The sequence below is a fragment of the Sinocyclocheilus anshuiensis genome, unplaced genomic scaffold (assembly GCF_001515605.1).
Source record: "Sinocyclocheilus anshuiensis isolate Anshui unplaced genomic scaffold, SAMN03320099.WGS_v1.1 scaffold385, whole genome shotgun sequence".
In the NCBI taxonomy this organism is placed as follows: domain Eukaryota; kingdom Metazoa; phylum Chordata; class Actinopteri; order Cypriniformes; family Cyprinidae; genus Sinocyclocheilus; species Sinocyclocheilus anshuiensis.
The window spans coordinates 236,530-260,896 of record NW_015539876.1 but is presented as its reverse complement, the minus strand read 5'-3'; the positions used below and the strand labels follow the sequence as shown (position 1 = coordinate 260,896).

The following is a 24,367-nucleotide window of genomic DNA, read 5'->3' as shown; positions in this document are numbered from 1 at the left end:
TCCCCCCCCCCCCCCCCCCATATACCTCTGTCTCTAGCAAGAACACTGCAATTGAGAGTGCAGGGAAATAGTGGCCGTTTGATTTTCACAGAGAACCAGGCAATTTCAGAGATCACATCTGCTCAGTGTAAACATCTGCTGTATCATTTAATTTTTCTTTTCTATGTAGTTTTTCCCAGTTAGTGAACTGAATAGAAGCAGCATCTCTCTCTCTTTTCTTTTTATGAAAGTCCTTCATGCCACTGTCACAATGGAATGTGCAGGCGTTCTCTCTGTTTTTCAAAAACCATCTGCCTTTATCTGAACACATCTTTTCAGAATAACTACCAGAGGTCAATGCCAGACATAAATGCCACTAATATCAAAGAAAAAACACCTCTCACTAAAACACGACTTTGCAGCAGATCATGGTTTAAAGATGGAAAGGCAGTTTACCTCCAAGCCCAGGTCGCAGTCTGTTATCGTAGCCATCCAGCAATCCATCCAGGATTCGTGTGAATACTGTGATGTTATCATTGAGCTCTGACTCTTTAGGAATCCCTGTAGTAGACTGGGAAAGGCTGATGCACAAGACCACAAAGATAATTAATAACTACAAGTATTTAGCTCCCATTCACCCTTCAAACATGACCACAGTGATATAATGGTCTGAAAATCTGAATCAATATGAATCCATTATAGACATATCCTATCTTACATTAAATGACTCCTGCAATAAAAATATGAGGTCAGCATAAAATAGAAAGTTACGTTAAAGATGTAATCTACCTCAGATGGCAGGTGAATGTCATGAACAAAACACCGACCCACAGACTTCTCATTTTGGCGCTGCAATGTGGTCCATATCCCATATCTGCAAAAGTCCAGGATAGGGAGTTAATTCCAGCATTATGATAATCTGGCCATTCTTCATGAAACTCTATTATGCACACTGTAATTTAAAAAGCATATTAAGAGGGGAAAAAAGAGAGAGTTTGAGGTGTATACAAAATCCATAAAATGGGATGATCAGTAAACTTAAAACAACAAAGATCATCAGGGTATTTAACCAAAAGTATTAAGCAAATACTTTATTATTATTATTAATGCAATTACCATGCTGTTTTATTTTGTTTTATGCATAATGTTATTTATTTTCTAATTTCAGATTCTAATTCAAGTTATTATTTAAATTATTATTTATTTATTTTTACGCAATTCCAATGTCATGAATCCGTTTCATGTTTTTTGTGCGTATACCTTGAATTTCTTTCAACATGATCGTTTGTAAAAGCTGTAGGAGCGCCGAATTTGCAGCAGCTGTAATTCATAGTTTTAACTCTGGCGTATAAACTTGTCGAACATTTATAGTGAGTCCTACAAAGCAGAGTTGAGCAGAGATAGTGTACAGTAAAAGCCTCGTATCTTACCTTAAATACCTGAATGGTGCAGTGGATCCACGTTGAACAACTGCAATGAATTCCTTTTGAAGCAGTGAGCAAAATCCCGCAACGTTCAGTTTACAGCAGTAGTGTGATGCGTTGTTCCTCAGATAATATCCAGTCTTAACCATTCAGGCTCATTGTTGCGTCCTCTTTTACGATTCAGTGACTGAACAACCGCTGCAGAGCATCCCTTCCTATCCCCCGCATCCCAAAGACCTCTTCATCACTCCTAAATCCAATTGAAAGACAGTAACCAGACAGCACAACAGCCCTTAAAACAGTCTGTTTTCTCTCTTCCCCTATTCTCCCTCTAGTCAACACATCCCTTTTAACAGACCATTACTTTTCCCCCTTCTTCCCTCTGTGGTAGCCTAGTGTACGACATCTCAACGCTTATCTGCGCAACCGTTAAAGCGTTACAGAGTTTAACAGGATTCTCCGCTTACCGGGTCGCCGGGTTGGACGTCCGTTGCTCCCCCCACTCTAGCCCGACTGTCACTCTAGTGGCATTTGTTAGTGTTTGGGACTAAAGTAATAGGACGTCACCTCTGCGCGCGCTGCATAATTACCCCTCGAGGGAAATTTGAGCGGCCGTTTGGGGTTTGAAACTTATCTTGTTTGAGCTTATTCAGAGAAAAGCGCGATTACCCCGGCACCGGCGTGCGTTACAAGCGTGGACGCTAGAAAATGAGTGGATTTCCCAACAATTCTGCTTACTAGACATTTTGCGCACTAGCGTTTACCCTTAGGCAGCCCCCCCTGCGCCAGGCTGTTTAATGAAGACTGGCTTCCTCTACATGCGGACTATTAAATCTCCACTGGGGATATTTATGGTTTAAAAGTATCAGTTTTACTCAATTAAAACGGGTTGTAAATTAGACAATAGTCCTGAGTATAAATTAAAATATGTATGAAGCCTAGCTATATAAAGTAATCAAGGTATCAGTCTAAGATACATAATATTGATTTGGCAGGACTAGATACAAAAAAAATGGTTTACGATAGTAGAGTTGATTATTGTTTAATAAGAAACTGAATAGGCACCAGTAGTAATGAGGACAGCCATCAGGGGGAACTCTAAACCCATTTTTTCTGATGCTGACTATCACTGCAGTGCATCAGTCGATAAATGAAACCCTCAAAAAGCTCTACCTGCTCCAATTTCATGTTGTGCATAAGTGAAAAGAACTTACTGAATTAGTTTCTTTTATAAATGACACCCTTTATGCTGATTTGGGCTGACAGGACGTCTGGGAAATGTCTTAAATGTTATACACATCACAACAAATATATGAAAAAAAATGTGGCACAGCACTATTGTTGTGATTATGCAAAATCCTAATTCAAAAGTATAAATATTATAACTTCAAATATAAAACAAGCATGTGTATTAAAGAATTCCAGTCAAATACACTCACTATGGGTATTTAGAATAAAGTAATGCATTGAAGATGTTACAGCAAGAGAACCGAAGAATGTCTATGATTCAAGCGAGTAAATTAAACATCTGCTTTGGGTTGGCTTTAATGGTCACAGTGCTATTGAGAAAAAACACATCCGTTAGGATGAGATTATTTCTAGGTTCATGAAGATTGTGCAGACAGTTTTGTTGTGTATGTATAATATGATATTGTAGTCATGTGTTTTGGGCATTGATTCATTTTTTAAGCACTTTTGTCTGACTGCTGATTGACTCCATTGATGTGCACTCCAGAGATATTCACACGAGAGCAGCTGTTACTTCTACAGTCCACCTGTGTCCTGCGAGCATATGATAATTCTGATCTAGTTGTGTATGTTTTATGTGTGCATATTAAACAGATCTTTAATAACAAAGATGAACAAAACGACACAATTTGAACTCAAGACATATTAAAAGTGATGTATTTGGTAATGCTTTTTGGGATTAATTTTTACTAGACACAATCAGAAACATCACAATTGTTTACAGAATGCGTTCATTCTAAAATTAGTAACAGGGCATTGAATGATGGGAATAGTAACATCACCTCCCTCTGTTTTGCAGGAATGCTGTGGATGGGAATAAAAAGCTGTTTGCAATCTATGACACAAGGTAAGTTAATCATTGTGTATGATAAAAGTACATTTCATAGCATTTTACACTCACTAGTGTTTACTGCATGCTGAAATATTTCACCCAAAAATTTTAATTAGCTGAGAATTTGCCCACCCTCAGGCCATCCAGGATGTAGATGAGTTTATTTCTTAATAGGAACAGATTTGGAGAAATTTAGCATTACATCACTTGCTCACCAGTGAATGGGTGTGGTCAGAATGAGAGTCCAAACAGCTGATAAAATCATAACAATAATTTCCAGTCCAATTACATGTTGTGAAGTGAAAAGTTGTGTTTGTAATAAACAAATCCATCCTTAAGACATGTTTAACTTCAAACCATTGCTTCCAGCTAAAATACAATTCATAATATTGTTTTCTTCTGTGAATAAGTCATCTGGTCTGAATCAGGAGAGAAATATGCACAGATAAAGCATCATTTACAAGCGAAAATAGTCCTAAACAGTTCTAAATAAATATGTTGGTGGATTTTCATGTGAGAGAAAAACGGGATGGACTTTTTCACTGAAGGAAGCATTATTATGGATTACGGACTGGTATTTTAAAGTTAGATTTTAAAGTCAAAATGCTTAATGATGGATTCTAACAAACACTCAGCTCTTCACTTCACAATATGTTAATTTATTGGAGTCATGTTGTGGATTATTGTGATGTTTTTATTAGCTGTATGAACTCTCATTCTGACGGCACCCATTCATCACATAGGATGCAATGGTGAGCAAGTGATGTAATGCTACATTTCTCCAGATCTGTTGGGGTGAACAAACAAACCCATCTACATCCTAAATGGCCTAAAACTTCAGCAAATATTAATTTTTGTGTAAACTATTCCTTTAACACCACAGGATGCATCCATGCATCTCTTCCATAGTATCGCAGGGGTCCGAATCCTTCAATAGGTATTATGAGTGAATTTGCGGAGTTCTGTCTCAATCTAAAACAAATCAGACCCGCAATGTCAGTCACGTACATACATTATTCATTCAGCACAGTGCAATATTCACTCCATCTAGTAGATCTATTTATCTGTGTCCATTTAATCAGGAGGGGGTGGTGGGGTCATGCGGAGGAGAGAGATCTTCTGCATCTGCGATGTGATAAGAATGGAAGGAAAAACCCTTTCAATGGAAGCCAGTACAACCATGTTTTCATTCCCCCCTTTAGTGATACTACCTCACCCCTACAGTAGATTAAAAAAAAAACGCTTTGATAGTCCAGTGGGCGAAATAAAGCAAAGTGTCTTGTGAACTTGTGGACACAGCCTTATACCTCACAATTAAAGGGGTCAGGGGACACTGGGCATTTTAAAGGCAGAGACAGGGATCATAGTAAAAGATTTCAGTCCTCCCACAGCCTGTTTGACTAGTGTTACTTTAAAGGCTTTAACAGCATTTGGCTTGGTGTGTGACCGTGACTTGGTGCCATTTGCTCAGCCCACACACTGAGGAGCCTTTGCATTTGCAGATGATGTGTGAGTGGAGTGCTTTGTTTGGATGATGGGATGTGGGTGTATGTGGGTAAGTGCTGTTCAGAGCTACCCTCACTTTCCATCTCTCTCCTTATATTAGCTGCTCTTCATAAACGTTTATACTGCAAGATGCTAAGAAATCATTCCCTGTATGTATTGCTACAAAGAAATTCCGAACTTTTGTGCAATGATATACTGAATATTTTATACTCTATTAATCCCAAAATTGAGGTTAAGAGGTGAAAAAAGTACACTAGACATGATTCAAGTTTTAGTTCTGTACAGAAAGGGGTTGTTGCAAAATGTAGAACTGAATAATTAATATCCTGGCAATTCATGAGTTTGCATTGGCCATACAAAAATCTGAAATGGAATGATGGGAAAATAAATTTACTGAATTGCAACACAGGTAATGCATTCTGGGAAATGTAGTGCTCTTTCACCCTGGTCAAAAAAAAAGTTAATTTAATAAATATGATGAAATGTATCTATCTATCTATCTATCTATCTATCTATCAAACTTAAAGGTTTTTTAAAGGGATAGTTCACCAAAAAAATGCAAATTCTGTCATTAATTACCCACACTCATGTCGTTCCAAAACCTGCAAGTTCATCTTCAGAACACAAACTATTATATTTTTGATGAAATCCGAGAGCTTTCTGACCCCGCATAGACAGCAACGGAACTACCACTTTCAAAGCCCAGAAAGGTAGAAAGGACATTGTTAAAATAGTCCATGTGACCTCAGTGGTTCAACCGTAATTGAAGCTATGAAAATACTTTTTTTTGTGCAAAGAAAAACAAAAATAACGACTTTATTCAATTCTTCTCTTCCACGTCAGTCTCCGCTGCCATTCACGAGAGAGCTTTTTGATACACTTTGCTCTTCTATTTGATTCATTACTGTAATATGAAATGAACTGAATTTAAATTTCAATTCATTTTATTTTAATTGACTGTTACTTCTTTGTTATTGAAACCATCTCTATTGTATAAAGCGCTATATAAATAATGGTGACATGACTTAATTCTATTTCCCATAAAAGTCTAATTGCAATTGCTACCTCAATTCAAATTCAGTTCAAACTCAGAAACTGGATTGGAATTTAAAAGCATTTAATGAATGCTAACCCTGGTACAGACAGGGTTACTGTCCTAAAATAGATTAAAGAAGGTTTGCTAACAATAAAAAAAATGAAGGGGGTTCGATCAGGGGTTTTCAAACCTGCCCTGCACATTTTGTATGTCTCCTTCGTCTAACACACCTGATTCAACTCATTAGCTCATTAATACAGACTGCAAGACTTGAATTGGGTCTACTAAGGGAGACAGTGCAAAATGTGCAGTGCTGGGGGGGCTTTTAGGTTTGAAAACCCCTGATCTAGATATATCTATCATTATAGACTAATAATATAGTCCTAACACTTTTTCAGGCAGCGGATCAAAAACTAAATATTGCTACACTAACAGAATAGTATGTACTTGAGGACACAAGAAGAACAGGCATCCAATAACATCTAAGTGGAGTCTCAACCCTCGCCTCTCTGGAATAAAGCTTCTGAAACAGTACCAGGAAGCACAGCCACATCCTTCTGCATCCGGCGTCTGCTTCTAAAAGCATTAGGGCAGCATCAGTCCACACACTACAGTCTTAATGCAGTGTGAGGGATTTAAGAAGGCCACTAACTTCAAACACTGACCGTGTCAAATCCACCAGCAACTCTCGTAAACAACCTTTCCATTCAGTTAGAACAATGCGGACCTCTTTTTTTGAACACAGGTCAAATTAACAGGATTAGTTTAATGAGCTTTTAAAGCTTGGTAGAAGCCATTACACTTGTGCTTAATCTCCAGCAGACTGTCAAGCCTCACTGAAAATCTGATTATGTATAATAAAATTGTCTAGAGGCTAAATGGAGAAGCCTTAATATCCACTGATGGGGAGTGGTAGTGAGAACAAGTAATATATCCGATTGATTATATCACAGAAGGTGTCAATAAAGCAGCATTATTCTTTTTCCACTATGTCACATGATGTTCTGTTTATCAATATTAGTACGCGTGTGTGCACGCATGCAGAGGTACAGTACAGGAGATGTCCTAATAAATGTAATGTTCTAATAAAATTCTAAAGCACTGCCATTTGATACCACCATACCTTGTTATAGCAGATATGTGCAGCCGAAATGTTCTTCTCAGAGAGAAAGAGAGATTACTAGTGTCCATAACACTGGAATGGAAAGAATGAGCTGAGTAGCAACTTAAAATTGATTGATTGATTGATTGATCGACTGATTGATTGATTGAAACACCCCAAATTAATTTTAAACCAAAACTAATTTTTTATGCTATATTTGTGACGTTTACATCTAGCTATAAGAAAGCGATACCTGGTTACCTACACTGTAAAAAATAAGTGTAATTTTAACTTTAAAATTTTGTAAAAACGCTACGGAAAAAAACTGTTAATAGGTTAACTTAATTTTACAGTTTTTAGAAGTAAAAATAACAAATCAATGTATAATTTACAGTCAAAAACTGTAAACTGATATTCCCAGAATTCCCTGCATGACACTCCACATTTGAAAGTATTTTGTTTAAATAATCATGTTTTTTTAATAGTTTTTGTTATTAGTTATGTATATTTGGGCTTTATGTTACATCTTCTGTTGTTTAATGAAAGTTTAATGCATTATTTAAGTATCATGTGTGTTACCATGATGGTGTTTTGTGTTTGCATGAATGACTCTGTGCACCTTCTATATATTAGTATATACTTCTGCTTGTGGCGAAGCTACTTGTGATGAGCTTTGATTCTTCATGTGGCTTTCTCTTTTACCACCTGCATTATTATGGTGGTTGTCAGTATGTTAAAGGTACAAAACAGATTTTAATAGCAGTGTGCATTGTTGAATTTACTGGTTTACATTCAAATTTTCTTGTTTGTAAATTACAGTTTTGTACTGTAAAATTTACAGTTTTTGGCCGTAAATGTGTTTACAGTTTTTCTGTATTTTTTACAAAATTATTCTGGCAACCACAGCTGCCAAAATTATTTTGTAAAAACTACAGAATTTTTTTTACAGTGTACTTTTGAGATTTTCTTGTTTCTCTCACATCCTTGATGTAGTCAAACTTCTATGATTACTGAAATTTTGTTGAAAAATACTAATGAAACAAATTATTACTTTTATGGTTTTGAATGTCTGTGTTCAAGTCACGGTAAGAAACCACCAAACCTGATGTCTACCTGAACAGCAAACTATGAATTTCCAACACAAGAAGTCATGACTCAGTCAGTCTTGCTGATTTGTTGTAGGTTGCTTTCTCCTGACAAAGATTTCAAATGTACACCCACCAGCAACAATGGCAAAATACAGGAGCTGTTTATGAATAAATCGCCTAAAATACTTGCCGTTTTATTGCTCTCCATGACCGAAGAGTTAAACCGAGGGGAAACCCCTTCCAGTTGTTCTCGTCAACTTTTACTTGCGTTGAAATGTGCGCTTTTATCTAGACAATGAGCCCAACGAAACCACACGTGTTGAACGTCATGTAGTTAAGTTTTTGTTTGAACAGACACGTGGAAAGAATACTTTTTCGATAAACTCCGCGTTACACAACAACAAAACGGCGTTCGCGCCGAAGCTTGTGGAATGTCACGTGACCACTATACTTAGACTGAAGTCCTCGTGCTCACGTACCAATTTCATCACACTCCGGGCGACTCCGTCATCAGTTGTCGAATCAATAGCCGAACTTTCCGTTTCAGTTTCCAATTCTCACGTTCTCCCATCTAATAACAAGCGTATTTTGTTTGGGTATATTTGAAAAATAAGTCAACTGACTCGTCAGACCATCCTTTGCTTGTAGCTGAAACATAAAAAGAGGCGTAAGACTGAGACTTCAGCACAGGGTGTAGATTCGGGAAAGCAGCTACGGGCGTCAAAACGAAGGATGGAGATCTGGCTGAGCCCCAAACACCGACTCCCCTGCTGCAAGCTCCGGTAGTTTCTTGGGCAAAATGCATTGTATTTACCGAGCACCTAACCAAATAACGCAATCTCCGCAAGAGAGCGAAAACCCGGATCGCAGCGGTTTGTTTACGCGCTTTTGACAGTAATTGGAGTTCTTTAGGAAATACCCACTGATGGAATAACGTAGCCTGTTACCTACGCAAGGAAACCTTACAACGTCCGTTTTGTCGCTCGATTCCTTGCCTGAAAGAGTATAAGGAATGTTTGGAATACAGAAGCGAAGGCTGTTTGGTGTTCTTTCATTACCGGTAATTGTGGCAGTGATCTGCTGTGCTCAAAGGTAAGAAGAGCTGGTGGAGACCATGACGCGAGAGCATAGACCTCCTGGGCTCTAATATGATGGAAATAACCGTTGTTGTTTCTTTTCAGCGCCAATGAACCAGGAAACATGTCTTTTGTCAAAGAGACAGTGGACAAGCTTTTGAAAGGCTATGACATTCGTCTTCGACCGGACTTTGGAGGTATGATGATGCTCACGTCATTATTTCTTTCTTTTAAGGTTACATAAATATTTCAAGATTGTTTTTAAGATTGATATAAAATAAATAAATGGTTTGAGTGAACTTGAGGATGAAGTTTTTCTTCTCATTTAAGGCGCACCGGTGGCAGTTGGCATGAGCATCGATGTGGCAAGCATAGACATGGTGTCTGAGGTCAACATGGTATGTCTGTTTATATCTTTAATTATTTATTGAACCATTTATAAGTAGCAGACCATCAAACACTGCCAGAAACAGCTGTCCATGGTACTGGAACCTCATAGCTTAGTTTCATCTGCCTGTGAGTGATTTTAGTGCCCAGGTCTAGTAAGGAAAGTGTTTTTAATATTAAAATCCTATCAGTGCTATATTATGGAGGATGTGGTGTTTTCTCATCATGTTAATGCTTTCAAAGTGCAGTTCAGCACTAGCAAATCACTTCCAATGTCAGATGATCACTTTTATTATGATTTGAAAAAAGCTTGAAAGATATCCTACTTGTTTTAGAACTTGAAACTGTATCAGTGTATTTTTTGCCAGTCAAAGTTTGTGATTACTGACTGTATTAAAGTGTTTATGGTTCATTAGATAGTGAACACAGTTGTTTTTTTGTTCAACATTGTTAAAAGTTTGATTTGGAGCATTAGATGATAGATGTTGTCTATGCTGATTGTGTTACATTTGTTTATCTATATTTGACTTTATTTTGACTGTAGAACTCATGCTGATTTGATTATACCTGTCAGAAACGTTGTATCAAAAGTCCTCAGTGGTCCATGTCCACATCAGCATATAAGACGGGTTTGTCTCCATGGCGACCGTGTCCATTTCACAGTCATGAATATGCAGATGGTTAGCCCTCTCACCTGGGCACTGAAAGGAGGATGCTGCAGCTTAGAGTCCCACAAGGGGATGGACGCATATGCTAAAGACACAGCTTGACTGTGACATAAGTGATCATCAGTTACCTGGACCTGTGTTTATGCAGTTGTAAAGTTGATGGACACTGACATGATGAAATTGCTCAGTATCTGTCCTCATCTAGGTAGCATGATACTGTGTGTCAGACAGTTGTCACAGTGTGGATCACAACTGACATACTTGCACTTTATTTTTAGATTTTGACGTGACTATTCTCATATTGAATTCTTTATAAAGGCTTAATTTGATTTCAGATACCCTGGCTTTGATTTGCTCTGGCATTGTGTCAATTTAGAGCATATGTGCGGTGGAGGTTTGATGTCTGGCACTTGTGCTCTTACCTTTAAAGGTGAGAGTTTGAACAAGGTGCGCTAATCCTAGATTACCCCCAAACACGTCCATTGGATCTCAGAGCAGTGAAAGTCACATTACCCACGCTATCACAAAAAATAATACTCTTACAACTTAAAAAAAAAAAACAGACCATATCCTATGGAAGCCTGTTTCTGCCACAGAATAAAATTAATAATTTTGACTTTTTATGTCACAATTCAGATTTTTTTTATCACAATTATAAGAAGAGTCAGAATTGCAAGATATAAACTCAGGATTGTGAGATATAAACTCAGAATTCTGACTTTCTTGCAATTCTAAGGAAGTCTGGGAAGTCTGAACTGTGAAATAAAAAGTCGCAATTAACTTTTTTTTATCCCATGGCAGAAACATACTTCCATAATATCTGGTGTGGTTTCTCATTTTAAACATTTTGAAATTTAGCTGGTTTTCCAGGTTAATGAGCTTTTAGCTTGTATTACTTTTGATTTAGTTCTGTCTATAAGAAAAAACTCCAAACTATGTTATTGCATCATCCAGCACTTGTTGTCATGTGAGATGTGCGCTGCTCTGATTGGACCAGTCTGTAATGCAATGCCACTCAGCCCAACTGTTCTGCCCACATCTTTCCTTTCACTCACTTCTCCCACTCACTGTAGAGATGCATTGATCAGTGCATTTTGCAATATTAAGATCATTAATAATTAAACACGGCCACGCTTAGTCTTATCAGGTATGTGAATTATTTACTATAGCCACATTTAGCGTTAGTTCTCCCGTGGAGTAAAAATGAACCTGTCAGCATGAAATATTAACTCAATTTGTTGCTGAAATCAACAGTGCTGCAGACATTAGCCTGGTTGATGAGGTTAGCCGTGTGACTGAACTTAGAGCGCTTTTGCACGGGAAGTCTAATGGTACGGTAATCAAGCAGACGATCGCTAACAGGATTTTCCCGCCTAAGAATGGTGTTTGCTCTTTACAGATTAGTTATTTCTGTACAATGGATTATCTTTCTTTAGAGGTACAAATTAGGATTACTTGGCCTGTATTGTTAATAGCAGTGATCCAGGCAGGACGAGGATGTGTGTATGTGTGTGGCTTGGGTTGGTTCAGCTCAGCAAAGCTCAACGCATCCCAGCACAGTGGGGCTATCGGTGAAACCTCTGTGCACTGTAGGGATTACAGCAGTCAGTGTGATTATTGTTCTGTGAGACAGTTAAGCATCCAGGGACTGACAGGAATAGAAAACAATATGAAACATTACCAGTACAGGCATATCCGTACATCTCGGCGCACACACTCCGCCTGTGTATACATGACTGCTTATGCAGGCTGTATGGAATAGTTCATCTCTCTTGAGATTATCTTTGAAGTGATATGATTGAGCACATGTTTGCTGGAGTGATATAGAAATGGAGAGAAAGGAAAATAGTATCTTAGCATTCATATGTGCATCAAAGTTGAATGTGAGAAGGGAAATTGATTATATCAAAAGTTTGGAATAATGATTTTTAAATGTTTTTGAAAGAAGTTTCTTATGCTCACCAATGCTGGATTATTTGATCAAAAATACAGTAAAACAGTAATGTTGTGAGATATAATTACAGTTTATATCTGTTTTCTATTTTAATATATTTTAAAATATAATTTATTCCTATGATGTTTTCAATAGCCATTACTCCTGTCTTCAGTGTCACATGATCGTCCAGAAATCATTCTAATATGCTGATTTGGTGCTCAAGAAACATTTCTTATGATTATCAGTGTTGAAATTTTTAATTATTATCAATATTGGTGCTCAGTTATCAATTATTATTGGTGTTCAATTTTTAATAATGGTTCTTATTATCAATGTGGAAAAGAGTTATTGCTGCTTAATATTTTTGTGGAAACTGTGATACATTTTTTCAGGATTCTTTTATTAATGTTATTTATAATGTTACTTCATAAAAGTCTTTACTTTCACTTTTGAACAACTTAATGCATCCTTGTTGAATACAATTATTATTCTTTATTTATGGTAGTGTGTTCCATTTTCTACAAAAAAATTAAGCAGCACAACTGTTTTCAACATTGATAATAATAAGAAATGTTTCTTGAGCACCAAATTAGAATGATTTCTGAAGGATCATGTGACACTTAAGAATGGAGTAACGGCTGCTTTGCCATCACAGGAATAAATTACATTTTAAAATGTATAAAAAAAAAAACGTTTAAAAAAATTGTAGTAGTATTTCACACTATTAATGATTTTGCTGAATTTTTAGGAAATAAATGCAGCCTTGGTGAGCATTAAAAAAAAAATCGCAATTATTTCAGTCTTTTGACCGCTAGTGTACATACAGGCAAGTGTATGCAAATGTTGCTGTCCATGGTGCTGAAATGTTCATGCATATTTGTGACCCTGGACAACAAGACCAGTCATAAGTGTCAATTTTTCAAAATTGAGATTTATACATCATATGAAAGCTGAATAAATAAGGAATCTGAGGGTGCAAAAAAATCTAAATATTGAGAAAATTGCCTTTAAATTTGTCCGAATGAAGTCCTTAGCAATGCATATTACCAATCAAAAATTAAGTTTTAATATATTTATGGTAGGACATTTACAAAATATCTTCATGGAACATGATCTTTACTTAATATCCTAATGATTTTTGGCATAAAAGAAAAATCGATAATTTTTACCCATACAATGTATTTTTGGCTATTGCTACAAATATATCCGCGCAACTTAAGACTGGTTTTGTGGTCCAGGGTCACATTTTAGGAATAAGTTTTAAGAAGGATTTTGGATATGTTCAGGTATTGACATGGGTTTAACAATCTGTTACAACTTTCATCAGTTGTTAACCTTATCTAACACAGCCGAAAAAATAACACAAATCAGGACAGAAATAATTGTCCTGATAGATATTGTGTAGATTTACTTCTTGTGAACTGTACAGTATATGTTGTTGACAGCGCATGTTTACCAGATGCTATTGTAATTTTACAACCCTAAGCTCAATTCTGTTATTCTGACATTTATAGTCAGGCACACATATACATATTCAACAGGACCTTACACTGTCAATATGTCGCATGAAGCAGCTTTCATTTTGTGTTTGGTTAATTTCAACAACAGGCCCATGGAATGTTCAGTACAGATTCTCCTGTAAGTGTGGTTGACAACACCAAAGGCATTAGGAATTTCAGTTATTTTGAATTTCCTTGACCCCAGGTTGCCTTTAAAACATATTGTTCTTCAACATTCCAGTTTGAATAGCCCTTTTTTCAGATGTTTAAAGGTTTGAATGTGGAATAGTTGCTTGTTGACTTATGCTGATTTAATGATTTTTGTTTTCTCTTGTGTCTCTGTAATCTTTAATCCAGACACAAAGTATATAGTTTTAAAATATTTTTTAGATTGTTTTAGAAGTTTTATTTGAAATTATGAGCAGTGATGTCATTTCATTAAATTATATTTGGGGTCGGTAAGAGTTTATTTTATTTATTTATTTTATTTTATTTTTTTAAGTAATGTATATGTTTTATTCAGCAAGGATGCATTAAATTGATCAAAAGTCACGGTTTAAGACATTTATAATGTTACACAGATTTCTATTTAAAATAAATGCAGTTCTTTTGAGCTTTCTATTCATCAAAGAATTCTTAAAAAAAAGTGTTTCATGGTTTCCAGAACAGTGTGTGTAGTATGCAAGTAAGGGCTAACAGGGCCACACTAACCAAATCCTGGCCCCCTTAGTGGAGTCAGGTGTCAGTATTTATCCTGTCTTTTTCACAAAACTAAATGATGCTCAATTGTTGACATTTAGACTGTTAAACCCCAGGTGTAATTGTATGTGATGTGTGTGATAGATTGATAGAGGTAATATAGTGACAGAATTGCACAACTGCTTCATCCAGCCATGATTAGTCCAACCCGTTAACTCTTGCCATTAGCCAGTGAGTCACAGGAAAACATCTCCTGATTGATTGACATATCCACGGCTTTTCTTACACCCCTGTTGACTGTGACAAGGCCTGATTGTGTGGCGTAGTGTATAAATAGCTGGCTGCCATGGCAATGAGGCTCGCTCTTGCAGTGTGTCAGGTGGGCAGGCAGTGTGTGCGCATGTGTGTGTCGAACGTTAAATGGTGGTACCTCATTAGCTAGACTGACGTGCCAGATACGAACATGAAACATATCAAGATTTTAGTTTGTGCATGTGTTAATGAAACAAAGAAGAAGGAAATCAATGGAGTGGACGTTATTAAAAATGTCTTGCCGTCACTTTATATGACACAAGTAACAGTCCCAGAGGTTCTGTAGTGACATGGCTAGACATTACAGGAGAATATGTGCTTTCCCCATACAGCATTCAAGCAGAAGTAGTGTTTACAGAATTGTCTTATTGTAATCGTCTGTGGAAGTCAGTTAATTCAGCTCTCTGTCTAACCATATCTTTAGATTTGTTCATGAAAAGGATGTTTAGGCTTCAAAGCAACGCTTTAAATTACAGTGGGTGTTAAGTGTTAACTAATTTGAAGCTTTCCTTGGTAAATGATTTCTATATTTTTTGGTTATGTGTTCTTGTGGGTGAGTTTGTTTAATGTAAACAGCACTTTAAGCATAGATACATCACATCTCTTCCTATTTCCCAGCTTTACATGGTTGTAAAAATTAAAGGTTTGGATATAACCTTGCTCAAACAAGGTTGGTAAGCAATTCAGCCCCACTAGTAATGTTTAAAGGGGTCATATGATGCGATTTCAATTTCTCCTTTCTCTTTGGAGTGTTACAAGCTCTTGGTGCATAAAGAAGATCTGTAAAGTTGCAAAGACTAAAGTCTCAAATCCAAAGAGATATTCTTTATAAAAGTTAAGAGTCAACCACGCCTACCTAAAACGGCTCGTTCTAACACACCCCACGTCTACGTCACGATGTGGGAAGATTTGCATAACGCTGCCCAAATGTTCACGCAAAGAAAGAAGGCGTAACTTTTATTCTCGCTGTAGTATTGTTCTTGCCACCGCCGCTATGTCGTGAAGGCGCTGTGTGTTTCTTTGTGAAAGAGAAACTACTTTGTTTGGCCTTCCAAAAGAGGACGATATCCGCTTCATCATGCCTGGAGCTGATCCGTGCTGGTCGCTGAGGAAATACATCAACTTTGCGCTGTGGATCGCCAGATCGGCTTTCACCGTGGACGAAGAAAATGTTGTGTAAAAAAAATACACAAAATAATGTTCTTTTTAGCAACATCATATGACCCCTTTAATATGTATAATGTAAAGTCTTATGGTCATACTTAATGTTAAAGTATTTTAAAGTTTAGTCTGGTGCATTCCTTGTCCCTCTTTCAATGGAAATGTATTACTGTGAGCACAAAATTTGTTTGTTTTGCCAATAGAGGGACAAGTTGAAATTGTTTTAAAGCTGAACTTGTATTGAACCTGGAACATTCCTTTAAAGCAGGTTTATGTTCCTTTCCTCACAGTTGCTATTTTGATAAAAATCTCCTTACATGCCAGAGTAAAAAAAAGCAATATTGTAGGATTCTTTAAATGGAAATATATTACATTATGAACTATCCAAACAGCTTCAGCTTGAAATGTGTTCCATGCACTGTCTAATAAGGTCTACTTATTAATGTTGTGCACTTGATGTCAGTGCATGCAGCTGTACAGTATTCTGTCTTTAGACCGGATGTGACAGGGCTGTTAAAGACTAAAAGCTCTCAAGCTGTCAGTGGGGTAAGCCCAGTGCCTAGAGTAAAAAGGATTTGCCTTGTGTACATTACATTTTACTGTACCAGTGCCTCTCTCTCTCTCTCATCTGTTTTAAAATCAGGGAATGGGAATGTCATTACACACACAGAGGCGTTTTCACTCACAGAGTTGAGCTGCAGTGCAAGAATTATGGCATGAAGTATCCCATTCCAAGACATCTGTCAGCAAGATTACTTGGTAAATGCAAAAAAAAAGTGTTGAAAATAAAACACTATTCCATAAAAATTAATTAAATACAATTTGCATCCAACGGACCGTGCTGCTTACACAGCCTCTCTTGAGAAGGGCCCAGCACAGGCGGTATTAAATTACCCTGTCAAAATGTGCTGTTAGCAAGCAGAATATTTCTCAGAAATCAAAGGCATTCAGACATAATCAATATACTGCTGCTGTTCTATGTTCAGTCAGGGGGGTGAATCTCACGAATCCTGTCAAGAGCATTTCCCAAATGGCTGCAATATAACAAAGAGTGAAAAATGTAAGGGGGTCTGAATACTTTCCGTACCCACTGTACATATACTGTATATATATTACCCCAAAATACCCCAAAATAAAAAATTGCTTTAAATGTACTCACCCTCCAAGATGTAGATAAGTTTGTTTCTTCATCTGAACAAATTTTAAGAAATTTAGCATTATATCTCTTGCTCACCAATGGATCCTCTGCAGTGAATGGGTACCGTCAGAATGAGAGTCCAAACAGCTGATAAAAACATCAATAAGCTGCAAGTACTCAACAAGACTCCAGTCCATCAGTTAATGTCTTGTGAAGCGAAAAGTTTTTGTGATAAAAGTGTTTGTAATAAATTTATCAGCAAGACATTTTATATATAAATCCTCTATTCATAATATTGCTTTCTCCAGTGGAAAAAGTTGTCTAGTCTGAATCAGGAGAGAAATATGCACAGATAAAGCACTATTTACAGTCCAAAACAGTTTTAAACAAATATGTCTGTGGATTTTGATGTGAGATGTCAGCAGGGGATGGACATTTTCACTGGAGGAAAAGGTGTTGTGGATTATGGACTGATATTTTTGCCAGAAGAAACAGTTTAAAGTTAAAATGCCTTAATTAGATTGACAGACAGGCTAGCTTAGGTTTTGCAGCTGGGATGTAATGCTACATTTCTACAAAGCTGTTGAAGAAACAAACTCATCTACGTGTTGGATGGCCTGAGTTTGAGTTTTTGAGGGAACTACTCCTTTAAGCCTTTTTTAAAGATTTTTTTTTATGTTTGCCCCCTAAAAAAATCTGATTCTCATTACTGTAATGGGGGTATAAAGGTTATATTATTGAATTTGTGAAATATTTCAACAGATCAAAGTAATATTTGTTACTACCTATAATTTTTGCTGATTTAAATAATTATTAAAAACAATATAAATTAAAAACAATTATTAATATAAATTAAAACTTTTATTATTATTATTATTATTATTATTATCTTTTAAATAAAATTTTAAGAAACCCACCAGGAAAAATGAGACTTGCAAAAAAGAAAAAGAAACAATATGTTCATACTCACGATCACAAAAAAAGTAAAAATAACAGTAAAGTCCAAATGCATTTACAGTATAAGCATATGTTATGCAAATATATATTGCACATCTTTTGACTTGTATTTTTCTTTGTTCTTTGGGGGTGAAATGTTACTTAGACATGCTTTCGTGAGATTCACCTCAAATCACTATTATGCATACATTTAAAATAATATTTTGTCGCTCTTTCTCTTTCTCCATATGCTTTGAGGGGCAGTCTGGACCTTTAGATGCTTTCCTGACAACATCTGAAATCAGGGAACATTTTATAAGTGCTACTGACGCACAGGACTGAAATTCTCATCCGTGCACATACACGAATGAAACATATTCAGTGTGATAGTACTGCATGGATACACAGCAGATGATCGCTCTGGCACAATGTGTGTGGCAAGTATAAGTGGTTGCCTTGGAAACCAATATCATCTTTAGTTAGGATTTGAAGATGTTTGTGGTACTTACCCAGGTGAAGAGGGAGGTGGGGGTGGCTTTATGAAATTACAGTTTATTTATTTATTAAATTTTTTTTTTAAAGCATGTAGCCCTGAAAGTGTAATTATATCTACAAAAAAGCTCCCATCGTACCTGCTGCTTTCTGGTCAAGATTTATGTAAAAAAAAAAAAACTCAGGTTTATCCGTTGATCTGTATGGCGTATTATGCAAAGAAGATTTCAGAAAAATGATAATCCAGTTATGATGAATGCTGGTGGCTTCCTTTAATTTAATGCAGCCGTATCCTGACAGCTGAGTTTGGTCAAAGAGCTTTTAAGGTGAAAGTGAGAGAAGGAAAGGCACAGAAAGCAAAGAATGCCCGGAAAGCCTCAGAAATGCACAAGGTATCGGCCCAGAGCTCAGCATGCCTGTGTGGGCGTTTTGCAGAGAGAGAGTGTCGTCAAGGAGACCGGAATTATTAATATATTTAGTCTTTTGTTTGCTCTCACCCCCTTTATTTTTAGCCTGATAGTCGGCTTTGTGGCCTGTAATTGTTCAATCAGGCATAATATCAGTGTATAGAAGTGTTAACTCTGAACTTCACTAAGTGCCTATTATCTCCACCTTTAGGATAAATAGGTGTGCTTTGGGAACCATTTCCTTCCATCGACTGGCATGTGTCATATGACCTGAAGGCAAATGGAGCATGTTGCGGTCTTAGTGCCCTCTAAAAACCGTTTACGTGGACCATGAGGTGACATCCAGGGGTTCTCCACTTCAATTATAAATGGAACCGCGTGTTAAGAGGACTTCCCACTGTTTAAATCACCCTAAAATGTTCTGTTGGATAGTTTCAAGCTCCTGTTGAAAGTCTTATTAAGCGCAACAGACATAGGATGTACACACACAGAATCCACTGCAGAGCCCCTGGGCTTATCCCTGCAGAGCACTAGCAGGCAATGGAGAGGGTAAGCAGCCTCTTTGAACACCGTGTTAACTACAGCCTGTTGAGTCGCAGAGCTCTGGAGATGAGTGCCTCTCTCTGCTCTTAGGAATTCATCCACTGTTACTAGGAAGTTTTTTTTTCCCTGTGCGCTTTACAACGGTTGTCTTTCTTCCATGCTGTTGTTTGCATGGGAGGAAGCATGTTGATGTCAGGAGGAAAATCAATATCATATGAAAGAAAACTGGCTCTATGACTGACCTGAACCTTGAGCTGCCAGATGTAATTTCTGAGCAGTGCATGCAAGAGTCCAACACTTCTGGAGTTGAACGTAGTTTGAGCCATTAGGATTTTTTTTTATTTGCAATTCCAGTTCCTTGTTAAAGATTTGAGCTCCATGATGGTTCCATTAACAATTATTTTAATGTATTAAATGGATAATACACTCAAAAAGGAAAATTCTGTCATCATTTACGCACCATCACTATGTATGACATTTCTTCTTCTGTGGAACAGAAAGGAAGATATTTTGAAGAATTGTGGGAGGGTTTTTCCATACAATGAAAGTCAGTGTTTTTTGGACCTATTTAACTTTTCATGTTAAAAAATTCTTGATGTTCCAAAAAAAAAGAAAGATAAAGGGATAGTTCATCCAAAAATGAAAATTACCCCATGATTTACTCACCCATATATTATTTCTTCTTTTTTTAGAAGAATACAATCGGAGTTAATTTAAAAAGTGTCCTGGCTCTTCCAAGCTTTATAGTGGCAGTGAATGGGAGTTGAGATTTTGAAGCCCAAAAAAGTGTGTCCATCCAACATAAAAAAGTGCTCCACATGGCTGCAGGGGGTTAATAAAGGCCTTCTGAAGTGAAGCGATGTGTTTGTGTAAGAAAAATATCCATATTTAAAATTTTATAAACTGTAATCTCTAGCTTCCGCTATCTGTTGTACACACATTCACGAGAGAGTGGTGTTCCAGTCCTACGTCCACTCTCTAGTGAACGTGCTTCAGAAGGCCTTTATTAACCCCCGGACACACTTTTTTTGGGCTACAAAATCTCGACCCCCTTATTCACTGCCATTATAAAGCTTGGAAGAGCCAGAAACATTTTTTAATATATAACTCAGATTGTATTCGTCTGAAAGCACCTAGGATGGCTTGAGGGTGAGTAAATCATCGGATAATTTTCATTTTGGGGTGAACTATCCTTTTAAAGAGGTGTGGAATGACATGAGAGTAGCTAAATAATAACAGAATTTTATTTTGAGGTAAACTATCCATTTAAGAAATAAATCATGACTTTCATTAATATTTATAAAACACCACTGGCAAAATGCACATCTTTAACTCCACGTTTGTATATGAACAATCAGTAATTACACTGCACTGTTTGCGCTGTATGCCTTTGATTCACTAACCAGAACCAGTTCATAAGATTCAGTTGTTCTGTAATCGAATGTCCAAAATGACTAGCACAACATAAAAATTTAAAAAGTCTTGAGTGCACCAGCAAAGTTAATTGCATGTATTTATGGCCCATTAGATTTACCAGTCAGAACTGAACATTAAGCTAGGAAAAAGTTTTTTAAAATAGAGAAAATTACATGCTTCATCTTTAAATGTAATAGGTGTAACATTTGTTTGCTTATTTATAGACATAAAAAAGCTTTTAATATGTTCTTTTTATTTTATATCACAAGATAAAATTATCTAAGATTAGATTGTCTCACATACCTATACTATGGATCAGTGAAATTTTTGTGCTGACACACACTGCACAGAGGAATCTCTCTTACTGCTGTTATTCTGGTATTCCCAGTAGACGTGGCGGTGGTAAGTTAATGTAAATGCTCTCTGACTGGCATGCTTGTCATTGTATGAGAGCACACACTCCTCACCCAGCTGATGTCACTTTCACCTCACCCTTCCAGAAGGTCTCATTTATTGACAGAATGTTTCTTTCCTTTTATATGATTGATCCTCATCCTCACATGTTTGGATATTATGTAGGGTGTAGATATGGTTAAGAGTGACATTTCTATGCCATAAGTGGCTCCAAATAGTATATATACTGTAGATAATAATAATAATAATAATTTTATAAAGATTTATTAAAAAAAAAACTATCATAAATAATTCTTACATTTTATTTGATGCAATCTCATTTATTGACAGGATTTTTCTTTCCTTTCCTATGATTTATCCTACCCAAAAACGTTTAACTTTTAGTTTTAATATTCCATGAGTGGTTCCAAATTGTATATAATAATAATAATAATAATAATAATAACAACAACTTATGCCTCAAGATGGCGGCGCGTTCACACGCTGCGACTTCTCTCTCTCCCGACAGATCAGTCTAAATAAGCTCTTTTTGCACTACAAATCATTATATCTGCACTGTTGTTTACTTCACTGGTTTGCACTCTATCTGCCGTGTGCTGCTTTATATATATATTTTTTTTTATATATTTTTTTTTTACATTTTACCTTATTTGTATAGTTGTATTTTATATTTAATCTGTATATCTGTATTTATGTTCTACTGTTAGTGTTATCTGTATGCACCAAGGGTCTGAGAGTAACGCAATTTCAATTCTCTGTGTGTATGTGCTGTACATGTGGAAGAATTGACAATAAAGCAGACTTGACTTGACTTGACTTATAATTTGCCTTTTATTCTATAAAGTCTCTCACAGCATTATTAATATTATTATTATTATACAATAAAAATACATTTACAGTAATTAATTTTTATATATTTTTTCTAGCCTGGTTCCCACAAATCTTGTGTAAACTGTAACTAATCTGCATGTAGCAGGAGTAAATCCATGCTGCAGTTCTGTGGTGAGTTCCCATGTGTTTGATATCAGTCCCTACATTAATAGATTGTCACTTTCAGATTTGAAATAATGTCTCTCTGTTTGTTTCTCTTGCATTTCATCAGTTATTTTTATCTGTGGCACAGGAGAAGTGGTGTATATGTCAGAATGTGGTGTCACTTTATCATAGGGAATCCCTCTCTTGAAACTCTCAGTGGAGAACAACAACACTGATTTACTGAGGAGTCATACCCTCAGATGTAGCAAGCAGCAACCTAAGATTTTTACCTCTATTTTTAGCCATTTTCTCCTTGCAGCATGAATAAACTAAACTATAATATTTTGCCTAGAATTTAATGATTGATTCCTTTCCTTATGTTTTGTGTGACCACTGCAACACAGTTCCCCAGATATCAAAAGTATCAAATCGCTCAGCTGGCACGACAGCATCTGTTTACTCCATTATTAAACAGACATGTAAGTGACACTGGTTTTCACAGTTTTCAGAGCACTTCTGGCTCGCTAGTTTGTCTGGATCACATTGGGTAATAGTACTGAATCACTGAGCTCACACAGTGAGGACCCAGGGAACTCACCATAACAAGAGCCTCAAGACACCTCGCTGCAGAACATGCTAATATACTAACACATTTAAAGAAACAGCCATGGAGGCAAAGAGACAGAAAGTCACAGATGGAGAGATATATGACTAACAGTCACACTTTGGCATTTACTCATCTAGTACATTCATGAACGCTGATATGGTAGCCTCGCCCCCTGACCGGTTAGCATTAGCCTTTGTACAGAACAATAGTGTCCTACACATACGTGATGGATCCTGGTGTTTTAGGTCACCACATACTTCAGAGGGAAGCCACCAGTTTGTAGCCTGAGGATCAGGCATTCAGAGGAGTCCTTTTACCCAGTCTTAAAACAGTGCTAAAAAAGCAGATATGAACCCAGTAAAGGTTAACTTTTATTCAGGTCAGTTTATTTGCTTTATTTTGGAAAATCTGTTTTGTGAAACAAAGCATCTAGGAGTGCAGTAAATAGTGAATTGATGACTGTGAGCTGTAGCTCAGCGTTTCCCAACATTTTTTCAGTCACGGCACCCTTTCAAATTTTTCAAAAATTTGTGGCACCCTACACAAACACTACTGCTCAACAGGCCCCGCAGTCTACCCGCTCTGGACTGTTACATGAGGATGAAGCTGATGGTTCAGTAACATCTTAAGAACACTTTAAGTACTTCTTTGATGCCACAGTAAAAACTATAGCCTAACTAATAAAGTTGAAACATAACAACTAACACACACATTTCAAGCTTAGATAAATACAACACAAGAAAGCTACAATAAAATAAGGTTTAACAGTAGTATTCAGGTACAGAAATGTAATTATTAAATGAAAAATTACACTGCATAGTGTTCACTGTATAAATTAAATATAGATTAAGCTTTGTTAAAGTTGTGTTTTGTTGTTTGATTAACATTGACACAATGTCAGTAGCAGGTATTTATAAGCTGCTGTCCCTTTAAGACCGTATACACGGATCAGTATAATGATACACATCTGATTTCTTTCTGTTTATGTTCACTTCACTTAAGACATAACTAACTGTGTTAACGAGAATACTTGTTGGGTATTTTAAGATAATTTTGTGTGTATATGTCAGTTCAAGTGCAAGGAGACACGAAAGTGAACTGATTTCTGTGTCACTTTCTGAAACACATCTCTCTGTGTGTGCGCTTTGAGTGTGCACAGCGTGTGAGTAGCAAATTGAGTTCTCTTTCGCCTCTTCTTCCGTTTGACTTAGAAACATGTGCAAATGATGAACTTTCACTCTATGATGGTTGAACTTTGCAACTAACTCGCGGATCACATGCGTGCTAAATCGTGAGGCCTGGTCCGTATGGATCACAGACTTTTTTACACGGCACCCCTGCTCTCGGCAGGTGGAACCAAACATTGTTGTAGCTAATGTTTGATTAATGGACTTTGATGATACAGTACACACTTTTGTGTATTAAAGGGATAGTTCACCCAAAAATGAAAATTTGATGTTTATCTGCTTACCCCCAGGGCATCCAA

The 24,367-nt window shown here is 36.7% G+C and overlaps 2 protein-coding genes across 5 annotated transcripts in view; one reads left to right on the top strand and one right to left on the bottom strand.

Moving 5' to 3' along the window:
• Positions 1-2,110, bottom strand: part of gabra5 (gamma-aminobutyric acid type A receptor subunit alpha5) — a 32,035-nt gene extending 29,925 nt beyond the window's left edge. The window contains exons 1-4 of one of the 3 annotated variants that reach the window (XM_016481821.1): positions 1,871-2,110; positions 1,410-1,653; positions 769-931; positions 436-560 (exon numbers count right to left, since the gene is read on the bottom strand). In XM_016481821.1, coding sequence (XP_016337307.1) covers positions 436-560; positions 769-851 — 208 coding nt within the window. In that variant the 5' untranslated portion in view covers positions 852-931; positions 1,410-1,653; positions 1,871-2,110. The remainder of the gene's footprint in view (positions 1-435; positions 561-768; positions 932-1,409; positions 1,654-1,870) is intronic. The other 2 variants (XM_016481822.1, XM_016481823.1) reach the window with 2 other exon arrangements.
• Positions 1-24,367, top strand: part of LOC107685288 (gamma-aminobutyric acid receptor subunit beta-3-like) — a 73,549-nt gene that overhangs the window by 21,738 nt on the left and 27,444 nt on the right. Inside the window, exons 2-4 of one of the 2 annotated variants that reach the window (XM_016481818.1) lie at positions 3,451-3,498; positions 9,397-9,488; positions 9,622-9,689. In XM_016481818.1, the coding sequence (XP_016337304.1) occupies positions 3,451-3,498; positions 9,397-9,488; positions 9,622-9,689 (208 nt within the window). Of the gene's footprint in view, positions 1-3,450; positions 3,499-8,583; positions 9,308-9,396; positions 9,489-9,621; positions 9,690-24,367 lie in introns of those variants that run through there. The other variant, XM_016481819.1, reaches the window with a different exon arrangement.